This window comes from Stegostoma tigrinum, chromosome 25 (assembly GCF_030684315.1).
Source record: "Stegostoma tigrinum isolate sSteTig4 chromosome 25, sSteTig4.hap1, whole genome shotgun sequence".
Classification (NCBI taxonomy): Eukaryota; Metazoa; Chordata; class Chondrichthyes; order Orectolobiformes; family Stegostomatidae; genus Stegostoma; species Stegostoma tigrinum.
The window spans coordinates 41,505,837-41,530,633 of record NC_081378.1 but is presented as its reverse complement, the minus strand read 5'-3'; the positions used below and the strand labels follow the sequence as shown (position 1 = coordinate 41,530,633).

Genomic DNA, 24,797 nt, shown 5'->3' with positions numbered 1-24,797 from the left:
GAATTGAAAGACCGAAAATGATAGACAAATTGGGTGATGATAAAGATAGAGATCAGTAGCGCTGAACAAGAGATTTGGAAAAAGAGAAAACTAGATGTAGAGAGGATGCAGAAATATTATAAAGGAAATATTGAAGACAAGACAGAGAATCGATCAGCTCTAGAAGCTTATATGCCTCTTTCCTGCCTTTCAGTGTAGGTATTTGCTATGTAACACTTTTTCCATGATATTGACCTGTTAACAAAATATGTAAAATAGAAGATATAATTCAGAATGTTTTTCCAAAACTGTGCAGTATAAACTGAACGGTACCTTTTTAAAAAGTGCAGTCATAATTGCAAATAACAAGTGACTGTTAGTATGAAACAAAACTGAATGTCCAAAAAATCAGAAGTGAAATATTTGTCCTTAAATATGTTAACAAAGCTATTCGCCATTAATAGCAATACAAAAATTGACTGCTCCAAACCTTTTCTTCTTCCTTTCTCACTGATTTTAGATTTGATCTCAAATCCATGGAGGTTTTGCAAGTGTTTTCTGCTAGAGCACCGAGCATTTCGTCAGCAGATACTCTGACCCGACGTAGGGTGGGACGTTTGAATTTGCCTTTGAGATCTAAGATCTTCTGGTTTAAGCTTTCAATCTAATGTAAGAAAATATATTATTATTCATTCTCTTCAATTTGATCCTCAAGTTTACAGCTCCAGTTTTCTTTAATAAAAATAGATGTAAATGATTCACCTCTTTGGCATTCTTGGACACTTTAACTTCAACGTCATAGCGCTCTGCATCAACACTATCAATCTTCTGATGGAATTCTTTACAGATATTCTGGAACATTCAAAAATAACATGATCAGTGTGACCAAAGAACTTTAAATCATTTATTTTCTTCTTCCCTTCTGTCCATTCACTTTGCAGGACCCATTGTCAATTTCACTGTCAGATAGGATAAAATCAAATGGATTATGCACTGAATGGGTGATCTGCTCTAGTGTATAACTATATCAAATATTGAAGACGAAAATCATCTCCACTCTGCCTTTTCTCAGCATATGTATCCTTAAGATTCCAAAAGGCCAGAGCCATATAAACACTCTAGGTTGGCTATCCTATTCATTTTGCTTGTCCTCTTTATTGATGGTAAAGGATTCCATTCTCACTCTTTTCTGCTCTCCCTCACTACTCCAATCTTACATCAACCAACTGGAGATCAAGAAAGCACCGTGCAAAGAACTGTATATATCAATGTGAATTAAATCACTCTACAATGCAGAGCAAAAATACTTCAGTACAACTTGCCTTACTCCACCCTTCAATCTTCCATTGACAATCCTCAATATATGTCATACAATCATTCTGTTCAGAAACAGAGTCTTCGGTCCAACTCATCCATGCTGAGCAGACATCCCGATCTGACCTGGTCCCATTTGCCAGCATTTGGCCCATATTCCTCTAAACCATTTCTATTCATATACCTATCTAGATGCCTTTTAAATGTTGTAATTGTACCTATCTCCAAGACTTCCTTTCGCAGCTCATTCCATACACGCACCACCCTCTACATGAAAAAGTTACTCTCAGGTAAACCTATGGCCGCTAGATTTGGACTCCCTCAATCTGGGGAGAAAACCTTAGTTATTCATCCTTTCTATGCCCCTCATGATTTTATAAATCTCTATAAGGTCACTCCTCAGCCTCTGACTCTGGAGGGAAATAAGCCCCAGCCTATTCAGCCTCGGCCTATAACTCAAACCCTCCAGTACCAGTGACATCCTTAAATCTTCTTTGCATCCTCTCAAGTTTAACATCTTTTCCATAGAAAAGTGACCAGAATTGTGCTCAGTATTCTAAAAGTAGCCTCACCAGTGTCCTGTACACCAGCAACATAATGTCCTAACTGCTATACTCAGTGCACTGACCAATGAAGGCAAACATACCAAATGTCTTCTTCACCACCCTGTCTACCTGCAGATCCACTTTCAAGGAATTCTGAACTTACACTCCAAGTTCTCTTTATTTGAAAACACTCTCCAGGACCTTACCATAAAGTGTATATCCTGCCCTGATTTGCCTTACCAAAATACAAAACCTCACATTTATCTAAGTTAAACTCCATCTGCCACTCCCTGCTTGACAATTTCTTTTTTCTGTTCTTATTCCTGTGAAATTTTGATATCACCTTCCATTGTTCTAATGTACTTCTTAAAATAATGGGATCTCGAAAAACTTTAATGCACTAGCTGTATGATAATTTGTGACTTGTACAAATTAAAATTCCTTGCTTCATCTTCAGTGGATTACTCATAAAAATCAAAATACCATTTACGTAAGTATTTGTTTATTGTTCTTTTTCCCAGTTGCATTTCTTCAACATTTTTGTAATGAATTGTGTATGTCTCCTTTATAACTCGTCAGTGTTCTCCAAATTTCCCGTATATTTCCTCATAGATTTCCATAACTCTTAATTTGGTATTGTTATAAATTTTCAGTTTAGTTTCTCATGGGGCCAGGTCCAAATTATTTCACCATGCATCCCTCCTGTACTTCATGACCTATATTCTCCACAAATATCAATGACCTGCAGCTGAGGGGCATTGTTGTATGAAGTTGTAGGCATATTCACTGAGCTGGTGGGTATAGTTGCAAACATTTCATGACCCTGCTAACTAACATCATCAGTGTGCCTCCAGTGAAGCATCTGTGTTCTGTCCAGCTTTTTATTTACATGCCTCGATTTGCTGCTGTGGTTGATATTACTTCCGGTTGTGTTTCTTAGTGGTTTGTACACAGGGTCTAATTCAGCGTTTTTGTTGTTGAAGTTCCGGTTGGAATACCAGGCCTCCGGGAACTCCCTGGCACTTCTTTGCTGACTTGTACAATTATGGATGTGTTGTCCCAGTCGTGCCCCTCATTGTCCGTGTGTAGTGAGACAAGTGCGAATTGGTTGTGTCTCTTGGTGGCTAGTTGGTTGTGTATCCGTATTTTCAGTTTTCTTTCAGCCTGGTCTATGTAAACATCGACCTAGCCAGAACAGGAGCAACTATACGGAGTCTTCAAAAGGAATGGATACCTGAAAAGCACAATTGCGATTATCTCCGAGACAGACCACAACAGGAAGACACAACATGACCAAACTCACTGATCACCCTACTGTACATCAGGGACATTTCATAGATGACCACAAGTCTATTCAGACCACTAGATATCAGAGTTGCTCACAAACCAACAACCATCCTATGACAGCTACTGACAAATGTAAAGGATCCCATAACCAAAACTGGTGTAATATACAAAATACCATGCAAGGACTGTAAGAAACACTACTTAGGCCAGACCTGGAAGAAAACTGACAATATGGATATACAAACACCAACTAGCCACCAAGAGACATGACCAATTCTCACTTGTCTCAGTACACACGGACAGCGAGGGACACAAATTTGACTAGGACAACACATCCGTAATTGCACAAGCCAGAGAAGTGCCAGGGAATTCGCGGAGACCAGCTATTCCAACTGGAACTTCATCAGCAAACACATTGACTTAGACCCTGTGTACAAACCACTGAGAAACAGAACCAGAACTAATCCCAAACACCCTAGTGAACTGAGCCATTTAATTGCAAGCGGGACAGAACACTGATGTTGGTGACCGGAGGCACATTGACGATGTTACCTAGCAGGGTGATGAACCATTTGCAAACAAACCCACTAGCTCCGCGAGCATGTCTATAACCTCCACGACCCAATCTACACACTTTCTCGAAAGCTTTAGGCATTGTTATATAATTGCAGTTTCTACTATAAACCCAACATAGTTCCAGCAGAAGTGTTTCATATTCATTTTAATGTTTTACAAAAATAGAGTTTCTTGCACAGAATGTCTTGCTGGAAATTCTGAGATCATTCTGATACTTTGCTAAGTGAACCTTATTCCAAGGCAATCCAGTAATCACTAGAAGGAATCACTTACAATGCACTATACTGGATATAGAGAGTTTGCTTCGAGCAAATAAGTTCTGGGATATGCATTGTCTATTGAATCATCAATAAAAAAAATTAAAAACAAAACATGAAATCTGAAACAAACACAGAAAATGCTGGAGAAAATCAGTAGGTCCAGCAGCATCTGTGGAGAGAGAAAAAGAATTAACATTTCGAGCTCAATATGACTCTTTTGCAGAAAAATAAAAATTATTTGATATTCTGGATTTTTAATAGTTGTAACTGTGTTGGTATGGTCTGCAGGAAGCATGACTTTAAATGGAAGTGCTTCTCTCTAAGTTAGCCAGGAGAGGGAGGGAGGAAGGAACTCTGCAAAATCATTCTACAACGGAGAAACGGGACAGCAGCAGTGACATGGAGTAGCCAGGATATCCAGTGTCATCTTGATGACCGCATGTAAAGCTGTTAAAAGCTAATGGCACTATCTGTTCTGGCAAAATAAGAGGAGACATTTGCACCTTCCATGAACTCATGTTAATGTGTTTGGCTCCCACAATGCTAAGTCCTCTCAACAATTTAACATCCATGCCCACAAATTTAGATGAGCACTATGTAGCCCCTGCTTTTACTTGCAAGTGCTCTTCACTCAATCACTTCAGTGTCCCTCCCCTCCACCAAAAAATATAGCACGTATCATACCGATTACAACTTGCGTACTGGCACCGGGGATTTATTACAGCTCATGGGAATTAGAGGTCGTCTTCAAATTCTTTTTGATTGAGAAATAAGATTAAAGCTATATAGTGCATGAATATGTTATCATTTAGGATTCGGATTTTAAAATAGAGTCAGATAGAGGTTTCTGTGAAGTTTATTTTTAGAAGTTCATTGAATAATTTTGAACAGTGATAAATACATCATTTTCAAGAAGGCATGTGAGTTCAGCCGTATGCCTGACGGGACACTTGCAAGGATAATGGATGAAATTATTAATATGCTGAGTTTTTCAAACAGACTAGTGGGCTATTAAGTTAACTATTTTTCTTTAGATCAGAAGAATGGTGACTTCAGTTCAGGAGAAAGATCAGCTGTGTCCTCGCAGGAGAATCAGATCTTAGATCGAGGGAGTCAGTCACAGTAACCAAAGTGGAATGTCCACACTTGGGAGAGCTTGAACAAAGTTTTCAAATTGCTTGAGGTCATGATGTTTAGGCCATCAGAGTTGTGAAAGGTTCATGACAGCAGGCTCTGAAAGGTATTGCAAAACTGTCACAGCATTCTATAAGAAGAGTCAGTTTAATAGTTAAAGAGATTAGAGTGATAGTTCTCTGGAATTGAATATCTGTAAAAGTATAGTGTTGGGAGAGCAGCCTGTAGCTTGGTAGGACTATGGTGACTTTAACTTTTTCATGTTGGGAAACAGGTTAAAACTTTGTTTTTCTACTTGTGTTAGGATCTTTCTAACTGTCTTGTATCTAGATATAACATTGTTTTTTCTCTTTTATAGAATAAACTAATGTTCTGTTGTTAAACAACATTAGCAGCCTTATGTACATATATTTCAGTGACTATCCAACACAGTAACAAATTGGAACATTAATCATATGATCAATCAAACTAGGTTGAGTTCTGCGATCTGACTGGTTCAGTACTACCGTCAGCTGGGATCATTCCTTAAAAGCAGAGATAAGTGGCTGGTAACTGCCCTGAGTTTTATCGTTTAATCCCATATGAGAGGAAACATTGGTAATTTTGGGCTGGGAAGCCATATAGAGAATTGAGGAAAGGAAAATAAAAGGTTAAAGACAACTGCAATTTCCTCATGATGTTTTGTTTGATTTCTGCTTTGATTGTATAGAGTGGCATATAGATATTTGCAATCTAGTTCTATTGAAAATAACACGTGAGTCCTTCTCCTTAGTAACCACTTGTAGGCTCTCCCATCTGCTTCTTCCAGATGTACCTGTGGAAGCAAAAGCTGAGGAGGCTGCCCACATTTCATCACAATTTCCCTCTAAAGGTACAACCCAAAAACAATGGCCAGAAGACAAATGAAACAAATAAATGGCAAGTGTGAGTGGAACATGAGGAGGAAATCACTGCTGTTCAGAAGTTAGAAGATGTCATTCTTCAGCTGATGAGCTTGAAGATCTTATTGATCCTATCTTTGAAAGAAAGATGCTCGCAAAAAAATCAGGTGTGTAGGTGCTGGAAGCTAATTTTCAATCTCTGCAACAGAGGTCCTCTGATGGATACAATCTTAATACCAAATTCCACCATGGAACATGTGGTATGACCAAGTAGCTATGGTGGTCCTAAAGGCAGTTTGTGCTTCCTCTTTGAATATACTGACACTGTACAAATTGGTGGCAGATTGAAGAGGGCTATCTCCTTCCACATCCCAATAAATGTAGTTGAGATACAGATAAATATTTCACAGGATTTTACTGATGCTGTTGTTATCATTAAGCCAATCTTCCTGCATATCAGTGGCTAAAAAGATGCTACACACAATGAGGGGGTGGGGAAGGTTGGAGAGTAGTAGGAATTGAGTTGATGATACTGTCTCTCAGGATAGGGAATATGCATGGATTGTGACTACACTTCTTAGGAGATAAATTAAAGAAACCAGGGTGGGCTGCACAAGATTTGTAGCATTCAACAGCTTGATCAAAGGACATTTAAATACTGCAGTGTAGGATAAGTGATTTATATATGAATATAATTTATTTGTGAGCATCAATTTTTGAATTTAAATTGGAGGATATAGGCTTTCTATGTTCCTGAGCGGTTTAATTATTAACTTATACAGAGTTCTGTAGCCATGGTGACTCCTTTTAAAGTAGTTTAAGAGAGATAGCCTCCAAGAACTAATGGAGCTTTGTTTATATTGGAAGAGTTTATGAGAGAGTATTGTGGCACATTATGTTTTCTGATGGTAGGTTCTAGACTTTTTTTAGGATTAGAGCACAACACCCATAGCTTGCAGAGAAAGCATTCAAATTTAGTTTCAGGTTGGGCAGTTCTGCAGGGTTCTTAGCTGAGGATGCATTCTTAAAGCAGTTGCTCCTGAGAAAGGAAGAAGATAGATTTGTTTAAAAAAATTACTTCACAATGAAGAGTTCAATAACAGCACCAGATAAGAAGGGTTTTTTTTAAAAACTGAAAATGATGTAGATTCTCCAGACTGGGAGTTGAAAGTCACAGTTAAATTAAGCCTATAGAGTGACAGACAGAGATTTTCTCTGAGGTGAGTACTCTGCAGGTGTTTTGCAGATTTTTGAAGAAGTGCTTTGGAACCTGTAAAGTAGTGTTTTTGGGATCTGCACAAGAGTTTCAGGATTAATTGGATTCTATTCTTGCCATGTATTTTGAAAGATTTAATGTGCTTTTTACATTAATATTTTTTATTTATTATATCTTATTGCCATTTATCTTCTAAAATAACCTGCTGAAAACCAAATCTGCACTATTGTGCCCATGTTTCAATGAGATACCACCTCATGAAAACCAATATTAAAAATGATCAGTCAAGCCAAATTTCACCCCAGGATCAAACTTGTTCCATAATAATAGCTGGGATCATAATAATGCATTGATCTAGCTTAAAGTTGATACTTGTAATATCTGATGGCCATAGCTACAGAAGATTAGGCCAGTGTTAAATTAACTATATTGGTGAAAAAAAGTTTAAGGTTTCTGTATTCAGTATTTGCTGAGCGGCATGCTATATTCAAGTTGTTTAATCTTACAACATTGCAGAGGAACTGACAGTGACTCCTGAAGATTTCAAAATTATTCGACATTTTTACATTGTTATTAATTCCAAACAATCCAGTTTACCTGAAGTTCCTGAATTGAAAGACTTGACATGTTAAATTGTGGCACACACTCGTTAAGCATTTGACTTTTCTGAGTATCTCGCTCACTCTTCTCTTTTTCCAGTTGCTTGCATGCAATTTCAAGCATCAATCTCTACACATAAAATACAATTGAATATGTTGAGAAAACTTCAGCAATCCCAAAATTTTACATACTCATTTTAGGTATCAATTTCAAACAATAGGGTTTTGTCTTCTTTTGGTAACTTGATCCCTTAAAATTATTTGCCTGATTTATCACTAGCTAGTAATTGCATGTTAGCCATTAAAACTACTTTTAGAAGCATTAATATTTGTATGCAAAATCTCTAATAAATGGAAATCACCAACTCAGCCAATTTTGAGGCAGATCCAATTACTTTCAATTATGAATTTTAACATAATTGGCATGAACAGTGAAATGCATTGTATCCTGAAAATGACCATCTCTGGTGTAAATGCGAAGTGCTGTCTCCAATTTCTAGAGATAGTAACTTAGTCATGATCAGTGGGGCTATGTTACTGTTATCATTAGGATTCTGTAGGTGTGGATGGAGGGGCATGGATACCAGGAGAAGGGGGTATGACAGGAGGAGCATTGGTGAAGTACACTAAAAAGAGGCATTAGAGAGTGTAGTGTGGGAAAAGGTAACTGAAAAAATTATGACAAATTGAGTGAGACAGAATGCATCTGAATGGAAGAAGGGGCAAGAATGCAAAACAAGGGACAAATGGATGAGACTTGAAAGAGGGAATTGAGACAAAAGAGTGGGGATGGGTGGCAGTAAAAAGGAATTTGATTAAAATAATGGAGCAATGGTTAATAATGAAGGACAGAGATTGGATAGTAGTAATAGGAAATATTCTGGGGAAAATGAAGGGGAAAAGCAGGAGCAATAAAATACAAAGAAGTGGGAGTTAAAGAGATGCCAATGGGGGCAAAGAGGAAATGGGTAATATCACCGGGAAGAAAGAATGAAACAGAAGTTAGTATCTTTGAGGAGGGAGAAGGAAGAACTTGAGTGAAGATTGTAACTCTCAGTGGAAATCAGGGAAAAGCCAGGGATCAACCTCAGAAGCCAGATCTAATATAACTGGTTTCAGTACCAATTCTGACCAACTGCCTACAGTCTCAAAAAAGGATATATAAAGAGGCAATTGCAAGGCTGCTGTTAGAAATATGGAAATGTGAGCAAAATTCAGGATGAGTAGTGCATAATGCTTGCCTTGGCCCTACAAAGATATATTTCATACTAATCTCTTGAAGTTTTCACTTATAGTCCAACAGATTTTACTGGTCAATCCGTCTGTAGCAGATTCTCCAGTCAGTGTGGACTATTAAAATTGTCTTGGCCTCATGCTGGATCAATAAGCCTGCCAATATGCATATTTTCATAAGGTGTCCATGAGTTAGGTGAACAAGTCAAGCTTCTTGACACTAAACGTCCATAGCCAGGCAATGTCAGAATGGCAATAAATTCCACAGGGTTTAATTTTAAATCCACTTGGACAGTGAGTGTAAATTGAGAGCAGAAGAAGAGTAGCAGCGTTAATTCAGTGGGAGTTGGAAGGGAGATTGCCTTTCCACCGTAACTGATACAGGACAGTGATAACCAGCATAACACTTGTGCCAAGGATTGTACCAGACTAACAAGGGAAATGGAAGGAGACAACTGAATTTAAACAGATTGGATGGGAAGGAGAACTGGGAAAGTTAAGTTTAGTGTTTCTGATGAAAGTACAGAAATTTCAATGGGACACAGTGTATTGATGAAAGAGGATGGAGTACCTGTGTGAATTGTTATGTATCGGTGTAACATTTTGAGATGTTTGGGTTTTTAACAGTGGTCTTTTGAACAATCTGAATATCTCAATGTTTGCTCATTACTTATGGTTTTATGGTCTTACTTTAAATTCAATGATCTGCTTTCTCTAATGTTACATTATGGGTGGCACTGCTACCTCACAGCACCAGGGACCTGGTTCAATTTCAGCCTCAGGCAACTGGCTCTGTGGAGTTTGCATGTTCTCCCTGTGCCTGTGTGGGTTTCCTCCCACAGTTCAAAGATATGCAGGTTCGATGTGTTGGCCATACTAAACTGTCTGAGCTGTGGTGAGCTGCCTTCTTCACCAACTGTGGTCAATGTACCATAAGTATGAGCACAATGATTTTAGGGAAGGAGTTCCAAGATTTTGACCAAGTGACCATGAAGGAATAGCAATATATTTCCAACTCTGGATGGGGTGTGGCTCAGATAACATGAAAATTATGGTGTTCTCACATATTTGCTGCTCTTGTCCTTCTAGATGGCAGTAATGGTTTGGATGGTGCTAATAGGCTTTGGTGAATTACTACAGTGCTTAATGTAGATAGTACACACTGCTGCTACTGCGCATCGGTGATGGAGGGAGTGAATGTTTATAAATGTGGTGCCAATCAAGTAGGCTACTTTGACCTGGACAGTGCCAAGCTTCTTCAGCTTCTTGTTGGAGGCCAAACTCATCCAGGCAAGTGGGAATATTCCATCATACCCCTTGTACTTTGTAAACAGTGGACAGGCTTTGGGAAGTCAGGAAGTGAGTTACTTGTTCCTAGTCTCTGACTTGCTCCAAAAGCAATAACATTCATATGGCCAGTTCTGTACGAATTAAGAAAGATCGATTTTTTTCAATTGGCCTCATCACTGAATCCCTTGTAAGATATTTCACCAAGTGGTCTTCCTTCTACCTGAGGATACCTGCTTTGGGTTTTCATATATTCATGGTTCTTTTCTCTCCAGTGCTAATGAATGAATGTTGAGAAATCTACAGCTGGAAATTCAAAAGCACAAACTTCAATCTTTTAGACTTTGTTTATTCAAATCTATGAGTGCTATTTTAGTTTCAAAGTGGCATCCATGGCGCTCATTTATACTTCTCAAGTAACTTGAGCCAAACAGCATTTTGGTGATCACATGTATGCATTTGCAGAGACCATCCGCCAGAAGTATGTAGGATAGGCCAATTGTGACGACTGTATCTAATGCTCATTTTATGCCAGCATTGCTGTTGTGAAGCTCCAAACTCCACCTAACATCCTCCATAACTTTATAAAGTTGAACACACTTACGACAGCAATTCAGAGGGATCATCGACCAGTTTCAGGTTAGTTGCTGATTATTTTCTGCTGGTGGTTTCTGCAATTCTTAAAGTGTTGCAGAATTTCTTTGTAGTTTATGAAGTCCGCAAGGAGCAGTGTGAAAGATATCAAAGAACTTTTCCTTGATTTCAAGGACTTCATACAAGGAAATGGGGAAACAGAGAGGTTCTAAGGAGGAGATCATACTCAGCAAGAGAAAAAACAATCTCAATGTGAACTTGACCAGCCATGTTTGGTCAGCTGCCTGCACTCAATAAGAAAACACTTGCTGAAATCTGGCGCCTTAGAACGGGGCAAGGATAGCATATCCAGACATTGTGAAGGTGACTGGTGATGTACTGTTGATTGTGTTGGCTTCAAGGCCGGAGCTGACAAGATTTGCAACATCCCACAGTTTGCCATCCGCTGTTTGTGTCGGGACTAAGGCTGTTTTTTTTTTAAATTCAATGCATTTAACTCTTTTTTGTCTTGGATCAGTAACCAAAACCCAACTTCGTGAAAATTTTATGACTCCTGTGGTGCAGGATGCTGTGTTTCACATTCTGGGTACCTTATGTCAATCCTGAGATGTATAGCAGACTAAAATGATTCTACTCCCTCCCAATCCAGATGGTGTGTGATTCAAATCTAGCACCGTTTCCATACTTTCCAGTTTTATCACCAATAGAAGTGAACTTAGTGTTCGGTCTGCTTTATTTTTTTAACATAGCTAATTTGTGTGGTGAAATGTTTATTGATTAGTATATTTGTACTCTGAGATCTCTTAGTTTCTCTACCCCCATCTAGAATAGTACCTTCCGAGTAACATATAATAAATTACACGATTTTGCAAAGGTCTTCAACGCCAGTTTTAAAAATGTCTGTGAACGTGCATGACCATGGTCGCCTTCAAAGTTACTGACAGTGATGTCCTCGAGTCTGCTTTGATGTTGCAGTTGTGGAAGCATCAAGTGGCAAAATCCTATGAGGATACCATCTGTCCCACTGGTCTTTACAAAGGTTCAGTTAAGAGAGTCAGTTGCTGAACTCTCTGGGCAAATATGGCCTCCTGCTGAAATGTTTTCTCCCTTTCTTTACCTCCCTCTTCCAATAATTGTTCCTGTTCTGTATGACTGTTGTTCTCTCTCATCTCCAGGTTTGATGTATTCCGAGTTAGTGGCTACTACTATGCCTAGTTCTGGGAGCAATTTTTTTCCAGAAGCTATTATCTCTGCAAAACGTTCTTCAACATATACCACTCCACCCGCATAGACATTTCAGCATTAAACAGCTCCAGTAAACATCAAACAGTGCAACATTGAAACAGCAGCTCCCAAAAAAAAACGCCAAGAAATTTACAAGGTGTCACTGATCTCTTCACGTAGCACTGGTAGGGGAAATCCATCCTCTGCTGAATGCACATTCAACTGCATGGGTTTAAGAGAGGGCGTTAGCTCAAGCATTGATCTCGGAAATGGCAATATGTCATTGTAACAGCATTGCAAGCTGATTGATGTCTTGAACTGCTGCTGCGCACGGTTCTGAAAATTATTCATTGTAGACCTCACCACTCTTATGAATGTTGCATGAGTCACCAAGCAGGTGTGCAAGGAAGACGCTTTTGCCCCAAATGGCACCCATAGCACCCAAAAAACTGTTATCATCCCAATTTTGTATTTGTTGTTATGTTATAGCAACCTTGTTAAAGATGTTGATCTGCTTTCTCTAATTTTCAGAATTGCTATGTTGGACTCCATAAGCTCCTGGAGTACAGCAAGGTATTCATAGGAATGGGTTCATTGTGTGCAAACAAACTGTCTAAGCTCTATTACTGTGCTTTTCATCTGTTAGTGGAACAATAGTCTAACCTGGCTTTCATCCATTGCTTGCAAATGACTGGTTTACAGTTAGATTAACTGATATAGTGATAATTCATGTACACCAACATTGAAGTTACCTCATGTGGTAACACTGAAAGTAAAAGCTTCTGGAATTTTTATCGTCAACATTAAGTATTGCTACAATTTAAATACCAACTGACCGGTTCAATGCCTGTCATTGCCAGGAATGTTAGGATGTATTATTCTTGGTGGAGGTATCTATTTCTTTGTTAAATAGAATGTCTTTAAATTGTGGAATTGCATCAAATGCATCAAATTCTTACCTTCAGTTGGATTCTGCGTGCAATCGGAACTTTGGCTTTTCTTGGCTTTTATGATACAAAATGAATAATTATTTAAGTACACTGAAACAAGATAGCTTCAATATATAAATCAAAACTAAAACTGATGGCAAGCTGCCTAGTCTGTAACCAGCAGTATAAATTACAGGGCCACAGTGCAATTACATTCAGAATGTACAAGTTTTTGGAGAAAACATGCTGTCATACTGATTGATAGAAAGGTCATTGATGGATTGATTATCCCACCTTCAAATATATTCATTAGCACTAAATCAAAATTACTATAGTTTAATATCTACATGAAGTTTTTATCGCAAAACATTCTATTGTGAGTACTTGAATGAAAAATCTTGCACCTGCAAGCAATAATTTTCCATAACATAGACAGTAAACACCAACTGAGTACAAGATAACAAAGTGTGGAACTGGATGAACACAGCAGGCCAAGCAGCATCTTAGGAGCACAAAAGCTGACGTTTCGGGCCGAGACACTTCATCAGAAAAAAGGTTTCTGATGAAGGGTCTGGGCCCAAAACGTCAGCTTTTGTGTTCCTAAGATGCTGCTTGGCCTGCTGTGTTCATCCAGCTCCACACTTTGTTATCTCAAATTCTCCAGCATATGCTGTTCCCATTATCTCTGACCAACTGAGTACATGTGATTTTTCTAATATGCACTAGTTATATATACCTCATGTGGCAATAAATTTCTCAATAAACATTTGGTGGGATTTGGTGACACTTTATGCAACTTTTTGTGAAATAACTGCGCAGTAAGAACTCAGTTTCTGATGATACAAACCACGGAGAATGTAGTAAAAATGTTTTCAAATGCATGCGTTCTCCAACTGGTATCATCTCAGGTTTAGTGGTGACATTCTTTCTTGCCTTTGAATCCGGATGTTGTGTGTTCGTGCTTCACGCTAAAACTTGAGCCTGGGAAGTTCAGGCTGGTGCTGCAGTGCAGTAATGAGGGCCTGCAACATTGTCAGAGGTGACGTCTTTTACAATGGGCACAAAATATCTGTCCTTTTGCCTGTATATAAAAGATTCCACAGTCTTTTTTTAGAAAGGATAGTAGGTTTCCCTCTGATATTCTGATCAATATTTATCTCTGAACAAACTTCACGAAAACAGATGATCTGGTCAATATCAGTTTTATGTTGGTGAGAACTTGATATATTGAAATTGGCCACCGTATTGTTTACACTACAGTAATGACAATATTTTAAGCAGCTAATTAATTGTCTGTAAAGTGTTTCAGGATATTCTGATGTTCTGAAAAGTCCTGCCAAAATGAATTAGGAATATGTTGATAATCTCAATCATAATAGCCAACAAAATGGCTGCTCTTGGAGAATATAAGTTTGTACTGGTTCCTAATTGAGGAACATGAGACATAGAGGTCATTTGATGAATAAATCTATTTATTTCACAGGCAGTATATTCTGTCATTAGCTCTGAAGGAGCTTACAAAAACCACGCTTGAAATTCATTAGAAGTTCTGCGTAACATTCAAGATAAATCTCTAGAATATCAATTAAGTAACCCCACATTTAGTAGATAATTCTGACCAGTGTCATGGGCCCTGGGTTTAACAGCCATCACCTGGTAGAATCTGGTGAAAGGGCAGTTAACTTTGAATGTCCGTGACCCCACCGATGCAGTTTTGTTCCTGCCAGGTCCCTATATTTAATCCACTGTGTTGAGTGGATGAACAGGAAGTGAGTAGGAGTCCTGATTTAAATACAGTGATAAGGTCTGACAATATCATCCAATCCATAGTACTAATCAGGCCCGATTCGTTGATTGGGAGAAGAAGCATCAACATGTTATGTCCCAGCAAGCTTGGCTCAGACAAGCCCCAGAGAAGAGTTCAAAATTAATTTGCAAGCTTTCTCATTGCTCGGGGATTGGGTCAGGAAGCAAGAAATCTTATGTGTCCCTTGAACTGGGCACTGCCCTCTCACTGAGCATTGGATAGCCACCCCGATCGTGGCTATGTTCATAGCCCACCCTACATCCCCATGTCATATTGTAACTCAGTTATTCTCACGGTGTTTAATATATCAATGTTCTTGGGACAAGTCAGGACAAAAAATATTGCAAGCACAATTCCACCCCTCCAATAGTCATCAATGATTAATACAAGGTCTGAATACTTGTTCTGACTTTTAGTTACATTTCTTTGAGACTTATCCATTTTCTTGGTGTCCTTTGCTATTATTTTCATGTTGGCTGGGTAATTTCATTTCCCGTCTGTCGCCTCTCACCAAACCCATTTTCTCTTCTGTTTTTTCTAATCACAGCCAATTTAATACTTTGTTATCTGCCAGCTAACCAGAATGAAAATGTTGGTGCAAGTATGGCATTGGTTTTACTCCTCAGCCAGCCAATGTTGAATGGTCCCTATTCAAATGGCCATTATGTTACATTTATTCATATTAAAATCTGCTATTCTCAGCACTTCTTAATTTTCTTGACACCAGTCAATAGAGATATTTTTTCTGTGTTTTAACTGTAAATTGAAAGAAATCTAAGCCTCGCATGTTGTGGTGAGGAGATTTTATTATTTCACTGCCATTTGCCATATTGTCTATGTTTAAAATGGAGTGAAGATCCAGAACAAACTCTTTTTAATATTGTGCTCTCTTGCAAAACTTTTCCAAATGATTGTCATCTCCTGCTTTCCATTTTGAAGCCCATTTTCAATCCAGCTGCATAATTTGGCAAAACGAAGATATCTACAGTACCCTGGCCATCACTTATTCTTCAGGCAACATCTAAAACAATTTATTTAGTTATACGTTGTATGGCTGTAAGTGGTAATGGGAACTGCAGATGCTGGAGAATCCAAGATAACAAAGTGTAGAGTTGGATGAACACAGCAGGCCAAGCAGCATCTCAGGAGCACAAAAGCTGACGTTTCGGACCTAGACCCTTCATCAGAGAGCTCTCTGATGAAGGATCTAGGCCCGAGACGTCAGGTTTTGTGCTCCTGAGATGTTGCTTGGTCTGCTGTGTTCATCCAGCTCTACACTTTGTTATCTTGGCTGTAAGTGGGTTTTGTTGTATACAAAATGGTTGCTGCAATATTTATGTTACAATGATATCAGTTCTTACTATTATTCTTCACTTCTTTCAAGATTCACGGTGAGAATTTTGTAAAATGTCATTGTATTTGAACACTGGATAGATGTCATCTATATGCTTAGTTACTTATTCAAAAGATTTGAGCCATTTTGTGATGTCCGGCCTGTCTCTTCTAAATCGCCTGATTATCTCTCTGCTCTTTAGTTTAAGATAGATACACTATATACGATTTGTCTAAACATTTCCCCATCACCCATATTAGACAGACTGGCTTCTCACTTCCACATAATTTTATCCACTACTTTGAAAATAAACTTATGGCAACATTTGATTGAGAAACAGACAGAAAAAACAGTTTCGTTAAAATGTTTGTGGAATTTGTAACTGTTTTAAGAGTTTTTGGAAAGGACATTTAAAAATTTGTATCAGTTGTAATGTGCTCAATTGTCGTTTTCCTGAATAATAAGTTTTATTTGACCATGAGACATCAGAATGTCTGAGCTGGAAGCAATGCCAACAGCAAAAGCAGTTAACATATCAAAGTTGTGTGGCTGATAATCAGCATACAGATGCAGAAGCACTATGTGACTGTGCTAAAAAGTCAAAAACCTGGAAGGCTGAATAGCCTAGAGATACCAAAGAGCCAAGTATTTTTGCCAGAAGTAGCAAAGCCATGAACCAAATATTATTGGGGAGGCGATGGCCTATTTGTATTGCCAATCCAAAAGCTCAGCTAATGTTCTGGGGAACCAGATTCAAATGCCACCGTGGCAGATAATGGAATTTGAATTTAATTTTTAAAAGATCTAATATTAAGAATGTACCAATGACCATTGCTGATTATTAGAAAAATGGTGGATTTTGATTTCAATAAAAATCTGGAATTAAGAGTCTCATGATGACTGTGAATCCATTATTGATTGCCCAGAAAACCCATCTGGCTCACTAATGTCATTTAGGAAAGGAAACTGCCATCTTTACATAGTCTGGTTTATATGTCACTCCAAACACTCAACAATGTAGTTGACTGTCAACTGCCCTCTGGGTAATTAGTGATGAACAATAAATCCTGACCTAGCTAGCAATGCCGTCATGAATGAATTTTAAAAAGAAAATCCGGCTCAGTAATGTGCTTCAGGAAAGGGAATTCTGCCATCCTCACCTGGTCTGGCCTAGATGTGACTCCAGACCCATAGCTGACGATCAACTGCAGTCTGAAATGGCCTAAAATGCTAAAAATCTCATCAAACAAATGAAACTGGATGGGCCATCTAGTATCATTGCAGATACAGAAAAGGCAACAGCAGAATCTGACCTGTTGACCTCGCAAAGATCTCCTTATTAACATTTGTGGGCAAGTGCCAAAACTGGGACAGCTGTCTCATAGACTAGTCAAGTAATAGCCTGACAAAGTCATGCTTATGTATTAATACCTTGCACAAAATGTCCCAGACACCACCATCCCCATCCTGGATAAGTCCTGTCCTCCTGGCCGGACAGACCCATGAGAGCAGTCAGCACACTTGGATACAGTCATGAGGGTGTTACACTGGGAGTCCTCAACATTGACTCTGGACCCCATGAAGTTTCATGGCTTCAGGTTTTACATGAGCAAGAGGACTTCCTGCAGATTATCACATACTGTCAGCTGATGAATCAGTACTGTGCATGTTGAACAACACTTGGAGGAAGCACTGAGCATGACAAGGGCGCAAAATGTACTCTGGTGGGTGATCTCAATGTCCACCACCAAGATTGGCTTAGCAGCAGTATTTCTGATCAACCTGACTGGGTCCTAAAGGACATAGCTGCTAGACTGGGTCTGCAACAGGTGGAGAGGGAGCCAACAAGAGGGAAACACATACTTGACCTCATTTTTACCAATCTGCCAGCTACAGATGCATCTGTCCGTGACTGTATCGGTAAGAGTGACTACCGTACCGTCGTTTTGGAGACCGAGTCCTGTCTTCACATTGAGAATACTCTCCATTATGTTGTCTGGCAGTATCACTACAAAATGGGACAGCCTTCAAACAGATCTAGCAACTGAAGACAGGACATCTATGAGGTGCAGTCGGTCATCAACAGCAGCAGAATTGCACTCCAGCATAATCTGCAACTTCAAGGTCTGGCATATCCCTACTCAATCAGTACCATCAATCCAGGAGATTAACCCTGGTTCAATGGTAAGTGCAGAAAGGCATACCGGGAGTGCTTAAAATTGTGGAGTGAACCTGGTGAAGCTGCCAAACAGGACTACTTGTGTGCCAAACAGCATAAGCAGTAAGCCATAGGCAAAGCTAAGTTATCCCACAACCAGTGGATCAAATCTAAGCTCTACAATCCTGTCACATCCAGTCATGAATGGTGATGGAAAATTAAACAGCTCGCCGGAGGAGGAGGCTCCAGAAATATTCCTATCCTCAGCAATGGAAGAGCCCAGCACATCAATGCAAAAGATATGGCTGAAGCATTTGCAGCCATCTTCAACCAGAAGTGCCGAATGAATGATCTGCCTCAGCCTCCTCTGGCGGTTCCCAGCATCATAGATACCAGTCTTCAGCCAATTTGATTCACTCAACGTGACCTCGAGAAACAGTTGACAGTTCTGGATGGTGGAAAGACAATGTATTTGCAATAGTACTGAATAATTGTGGTCTAGAACTTGCCACTCTCATAACCAACTCTTCCAACACAGTTATATCACTGGCATCTGCCTGACAATGAGGAACATTGCCTGAATATGCCCTGTACACAAAAAGCAGGACAAATCCGCCTCATCAGTCTCCTGTTGATCATCAGTAAAATAACTAAAGATGTCATCATCAGTGTAATCAAGCAGCACCTATTCAGAAATAACCTCCTCACTGACACCTAGTTTGAGTTCTGCTGGGGCAACTCAGTTCCTGACCTCATTACAACCTTGGTTCAAATATGGACAAAAGAGCTGAATTGCAGAGATGAGATGAGAGTGACACCCCTTGATATCAAGAGACAACACAGTGTGGACCTGGAGCAACACAGCAGGGTCCCGGCCTGAAACGCCATGTTTCCTGCTCCCCTCCAGCTCCATATTGTGTTGTCTCTGACTCTACCATCCACAGTTTCCTGCTGTGTTCCTCCAGCTCCATATTGTGTTGTCTCTGATTCTACCATCTGCACTTCTTGTTATCTCCCTTGATATTAAGACTGCATTCGACTGAGTGTGGCATCAGGGAACTCTTGGAATCATGGAAAACAGGCGGCAAACTCTCCATTGATTGAAGTCATACCTAGCACATAAGAAGATGGCCATGGTTGTTGGAGGTCAGTCAGCTCGGCTCCAGGATATCTCTAAGGGAATTCCTCAGTGTCCAGGTCCAACCATCTTCAACTGCTTCAACAATGATCTTTTCTCCATCATAAAGTCAGAAGTGATGATGTTAGCATATGATTGCACAATGTTCAACATGTGACTCCTCAGATTCTGTAGCAACCCATCTTCAAATGCACCAAGATCCTGACCATATCTAAGTTTGGAGGAGTGGCCCTTGACATTCAATGGTGTTACCATCATTGAATCCCCCACTATCAACATTCTTGGGGTTATTATTGACCAGAGGCACAACCAGATTCACCACACAAACACAGTGGATACAAGAGCAGATTGGAAGGTAAGAATATTCTGGCAAGTAATTCACCTCCTGACTCTCCAAAGCCTGCACAACATCTATAAGACACAAGTCAGGAGTGTTATGGAATACTCCCCACTTGTCTGGATGAGAGCAACACCAAGAACAGTCAAGAAGAGTGACACCATCACAACCCAGCCTGCTTGATTGGCATTACATCCACAGGCATCCACTTCCTCCACCATTGTCACTCAGTAGCAGCAGTGTGTATTACATGCAAGATGCACGACAGAAATCCACCAAAGATCTTCAGACAGTACCTTCCAGTTCCAATACTACTTCTATCTAGGAGGACAAGGACAGCAGATATATGGGTACACCACCACTTGCTAGTCTCCCTTCAAGCCACTCATCATCCTAACTTGAAAATGTATCCTTTTCCTTCACTGTCGCTTGGTCATAATCCTGGAATTCCCTCCCTAATAGCATTGGAGGTCAACCCACTATAGGTGGGCTGCAGCGATTCAAGAAGGAAGTTCACCACCACCTTCTCAAGGGCAACTACAGACGGCAACCAGTAATGCCCATGTCACAAGAATGAATATATATTTTTAAAAATTGGTTGGTCAGTTGAAAAGGAATTCTATAAACCTATACCATTAGAACTGAAATGACCCCAGGAAGAGAACGTTTGTAATTATGAGCTTTGCTAGTACCCATGAATTACAAAAATGCAAGTTATGACCAGATAGCATTTTTGAAATAAACTGCGTGTGAATGAACACATGAACTGTGTAGCTATGTAATACCATGCACACTGAAGAGGAATTCTTGTAGTTGGAGGACACATTATTTTAGCAGTAACTACAAAATGCAAAACTCACCTTTTCATTTGAAGTGTCATTTCCCGGCCAATAATTTATATTAATTCCAATTAAAGTAAAATTTACCAGAAGTAGAATTTTTTTGTGATTTTTTTTTCACTGACATCTGGTATATGTTGATAATTTAGTTTATGGTTCCTTGCAGATTTCATAGCAATCTGCAGAACTACGAAATTAAATAACCCTTGTTATAATTATTTTCTCATTTACTGAATGTTTATATGATCTATTTCACTTCACCTAGGTGTATGGTGGAAACTTATTTATCCTTTTGATGATACAAATGACATTTGACTGTTATAAATTGATATGTTTCTCTCTCACTGGTTGATTTACCCAAATAATTCCAATTTTGATCATACCAGATGTTTCATTGACATATACTGTATATTAGGAAGAAATTTACTTTCCTGCTAACACTTATCACACCTGACGTGAGAGTGAGTGGTACCAACGCTGGGTATAAGCAATAGTTAAGTACCCAAGACTTATAATCCCATTGAGATTCAAGAATAAAGAATGAGTGAATCAGTTACCTATGCCCAGAAGTTAGAGAGAGATCCAAGAGTTTTCAAATTGGCATTTTCCTTAGGAATGGAGGAGGTGATTCTTCCATCTTACTAGCCCCTGATACCAAACATGGATTAGTGCGATTTCTTCTTTCGTCCAGGAATTTGATTAATCTGTCTTTATAATGGTGTAGCAGAAATCTTGCCAGTAGACAACTGGTGTGACTTCTGCTTTGGTATTTAGAATAGTCCTTCACCCTTCACTAATCGAGAACAACACAGTGCTTATTGTCAGTTGGCAAGAAACAATATTGCTTCTTTTGTCATTTTTAGGTGCCCTTTTCCTTCAGCCTGGCATTGCCGTAGGACATCTCAAGCAGAGAAAGTGTTGTTTGGCACTCCAAAGAAATAATCAAACATTGCTGAACCCACTACTGCATTTTAAGATCGGGTTAAGAGCCTCATTCTTGGATGAATAGGAGACCCTTTCCAAACATACATGCCCCTCAGAATTTCACTCATTTTTTCATTCTTTGCTTTCATTTCAACAAGTATAAAAGACTGTAAATGTTATTATAGAATATATTTAGAATTGTTTGTTAAGTCCATCTACAGGCTTATTTAGGACCACCGTGTGCCTACCTTATTTGTTAAGGCAATATTCATAGAAAGGAAATAGAAGAAAACCAAAACTAACCTGTATATCGCTACATCACAGGGAAAAAAGACAGAAAATACAATGGTAATTCAATTTCTGAAATACATGTATTTCAAATTGTAATCTGCTTAGAAAATTTCAAAAACTTAATGATTTTCAGTACTTACTTCCCTTCTGACATTTTGACCTGTAAGAGAGTTTTATTAAAAAAAATTCAAGAAATTTTTAAACTGTTCTTCCAATATTCACAATTATAGTGTACTGTATTCACATTCTATTTTGTAAGCACAATTGTACAGTTTTACTGTATAGAATTACTTGAACTTGTTTTTGTTTTGTCTTCAGGTACTGTGTGATCAGATAGTTTAATTGGCGTATGTATTAAGAGTTTGTTAAAACATGCTCAATAAAGTGTGTTTTTGGTAGCCTGAAAAAAAAATGAATTGCAGATGCTGGAAGTTAAAAGCAATAACAAAAATTTCTGAAACTCAGCAGGCCTGACAGCACTTGTGGAGAGAAAACAGAGCTAACATTTCAAGCCCAGTCACCCTTCCACAAAACCTTCTTTTGGTCACCTGGCTCATGTTTCAGAAGGGGTCTGATACAGTTCATTTTGGAATCAAGACTAATGCCAAAAATTGTCCACATGATTTACACTTTGAAAGAGCATTAAACTGAAGCCCTCCCTGCTCCTTTGTGTTGATGCAACCTAATTTGAGGAACAGTTCAGTTGTCTCCAGTATTCTGGATTCTGTTTCCACCAATAGAAAAGGAATGTTTGTGGCATAATGCTGTGTGCAGTTGGCTGCTATGATTGACCTACATTACAATAATGTGGAGATGTCAGTAATGGACTGGAGTGAACAAAGTCAGAAATCACACAAAACCAGGTTATAGCCCAACAGATTTATTTGGAATCACACAAACCTTTAGGAGTGCAGCACCTTTGTCAGGTGCAGTGAGGGGGCAGGACACACAGACACAGAGTTTATAGGCAGAGGGATCAAGGGCAGAAAGAACAAAAGATCAACTTGAGCGGATTCATGATCTGCTGTCGTTTTGGGATATTCTCTGCTTTCTTGCATTTCTGCTAAAACTTGATGTTTATGTCGATATACGTGATCTATTTGGAGATCTTTTCCACTTTGAGCCGGCAGTTTGTCATCTCAGTGGTAGCCATGTGGAAGTGCAAGCATTGGACTGGGGTTGACAAAGTCAGATGTCAAAGTGGAGAGCATCTCCAAGAAGACCATGCATATCGACACAGACATCAAGTTTCTGCAGAAATGCAAGAAAACAAACAGGATCTCAAAAGGACTACTGATCACGAACCCAATCAAGTCGGTATTTTGATCTCTTTTCCCTTGATCTCACTGCCTATAAACTCTGTGTCTGTGTGTCCTTCCCCTCTCGCTGCATCTGACCAAGATGCTGTGCTCCAAAAGTTTGTGTCCCTCATTTTGAGGCTGTAAATCTTTCCATATATACAAAATATCAGCCTCTAGGGGTCAGGAAGAGCCAGTTATTTACTTTCATACATACATACATTGTACTTGTGTTTGAGATTGTTTGTAGCTTAATGTATAAAGCTTCTCAAGTGTGTTTCATGCTTATCATTCTATTTCAAACACAGCAGGTAATGTCGCTACAATTCTCAGCCTATTAATCTAAATGTGATTCATGAAATGAAAAACAATTAATTTCTAGTTTCTGGCAGCCTAATAATTAGGCCCACATATTATCTTGAATAGGTTAGGAGGAGTAAATTATTTCTTAATGGGAGGAAGAGATCATTTATTCTATTTGCAAACTATTTAATATAAGAGCGTTTATTCATTGCTACATTCTAAATAAATCTAAACAAAAATCTAAATGTTATAGTAGAACTGTTGAGAAAAATAGCATATTCTACAAACATTCAAACTTTAAAGATGAAACTGTAACCATCTTACATGTAACATTGTAAGTAATTATATTGCCTATTCACAACAGGTTCAAAATTAAAGATATCATTTTACAGGGTTAAAAATTGCTTTGTCTTACTAGTCACAATAAATTCCTGACAAACAATCTTACCTTGCTGTTCTGTTGTGAAGACTAATGAAGAATTGTAATGTAGAGAGAAATAAAGGCAGGTTGTGCATTTATTGTTGCTGCTTTTATTCTTGACTTTCCATGAGTGGTTGGTTAAAATAGCACCACATGATTCACATTGTTTTGTCCTGACATTGCAGAGCGTGATTTTCTCTTGTAGTGGTCCAGTGATTTACAAATACCTGCCGTCATCTCGCAGGCGCATTCCTTTTATAGACAGAATTGTCTACTCCATGGGCATTGTTATTTACCATGGAACAAATCTGAAGCGACTTTAAATTGTCCCAGGAAACAGGATTTATTGAGCAGGGATAATGCAAGTGAGACAATTTGTTTTTTTTTTAATTTTATGAACCAGTAACTGAATTGTTGCCAATTTGTTTGCCTGTAGAAACCAGTCATATTAACATCTGTTTTGGTATCAAATAAATCCACTTACTATACCCAGGTGACCACACCTAATGATAGGTATGCCAGTGTAGAATGAACCCTATTCACTCTGCAGTAGTGATAAGATGATACAGCACAGAAACCAACCAAATAAGTGTTGTGACCTTCTTGTGAACTGGGAAAAATTGTTTTTACGATTTTTTAAAATAAACTGGTTGTGACAATGAAATTAAAATCAAAACCTTGTGGCTTTTGGAAACATTTCCACAATTTTACTTTAGAAAAGACACAAGAATAAAAATATCAGCATAATAATCAGTAAGTATTGCTTCCATTTTTTAGTGAATAAAGTGTAATGGGATGACCTGCACGCAATATGACAAATCTTTCAGCTCAAATAAGCACAAACACAGAAGAATGCACAAAAGAAACACAGTTTCATGAACAAATGTATT

General features: G+C 38.7%; 1 protein-coding gene across 1 annotated transcript in view; it reads right to left on the bottom strand.

Annotated features, from left to right (window-relative positions):
* Positions 1 to 24,067, bottom strand: part of LOC125463217 (troponin I, slow skeletal muscle-like) — a 30,024-nt gene extending 5,957 nt beyond the window's left edge. Inside the window, exons 1-7 of the mRNA XM_059654666.1 lie at positions 23,935 to 24,067; positions 22,026 to 22,045; positions 21,843 to 21,907; positions 13,089 to 13,133; positions 7,790 to 7,921; positions 742 to 831; positions 470 to 643 (exon numbers count right to left, since the gene is read on the bottom strand). Coding sequence (XP_059510649.1) covers positions 470 to 643; positions 742 to 831; positions 7,790 to 7,921; positions 13,089 to 13,133; positions 21,843 to 21,907; positions 22,026 to 22,045; positions 23,935 to 24,002 — 594 coding nt within the window. The 5' untranslated portion in view covers positions 24,003 to 24,067. The remainder of the gene's footprint in view (positions 1 to 469; positions 644 to 741; positions 832 to 7,789; positions 7,922 to 13,088; positions 13,134 to 21,842; positions 21,908 to 22,025; positions 22,046 to 23,934) is intronic.
* Positions 24,068 to 24,797: the final 730 nt, after the last annotated feature.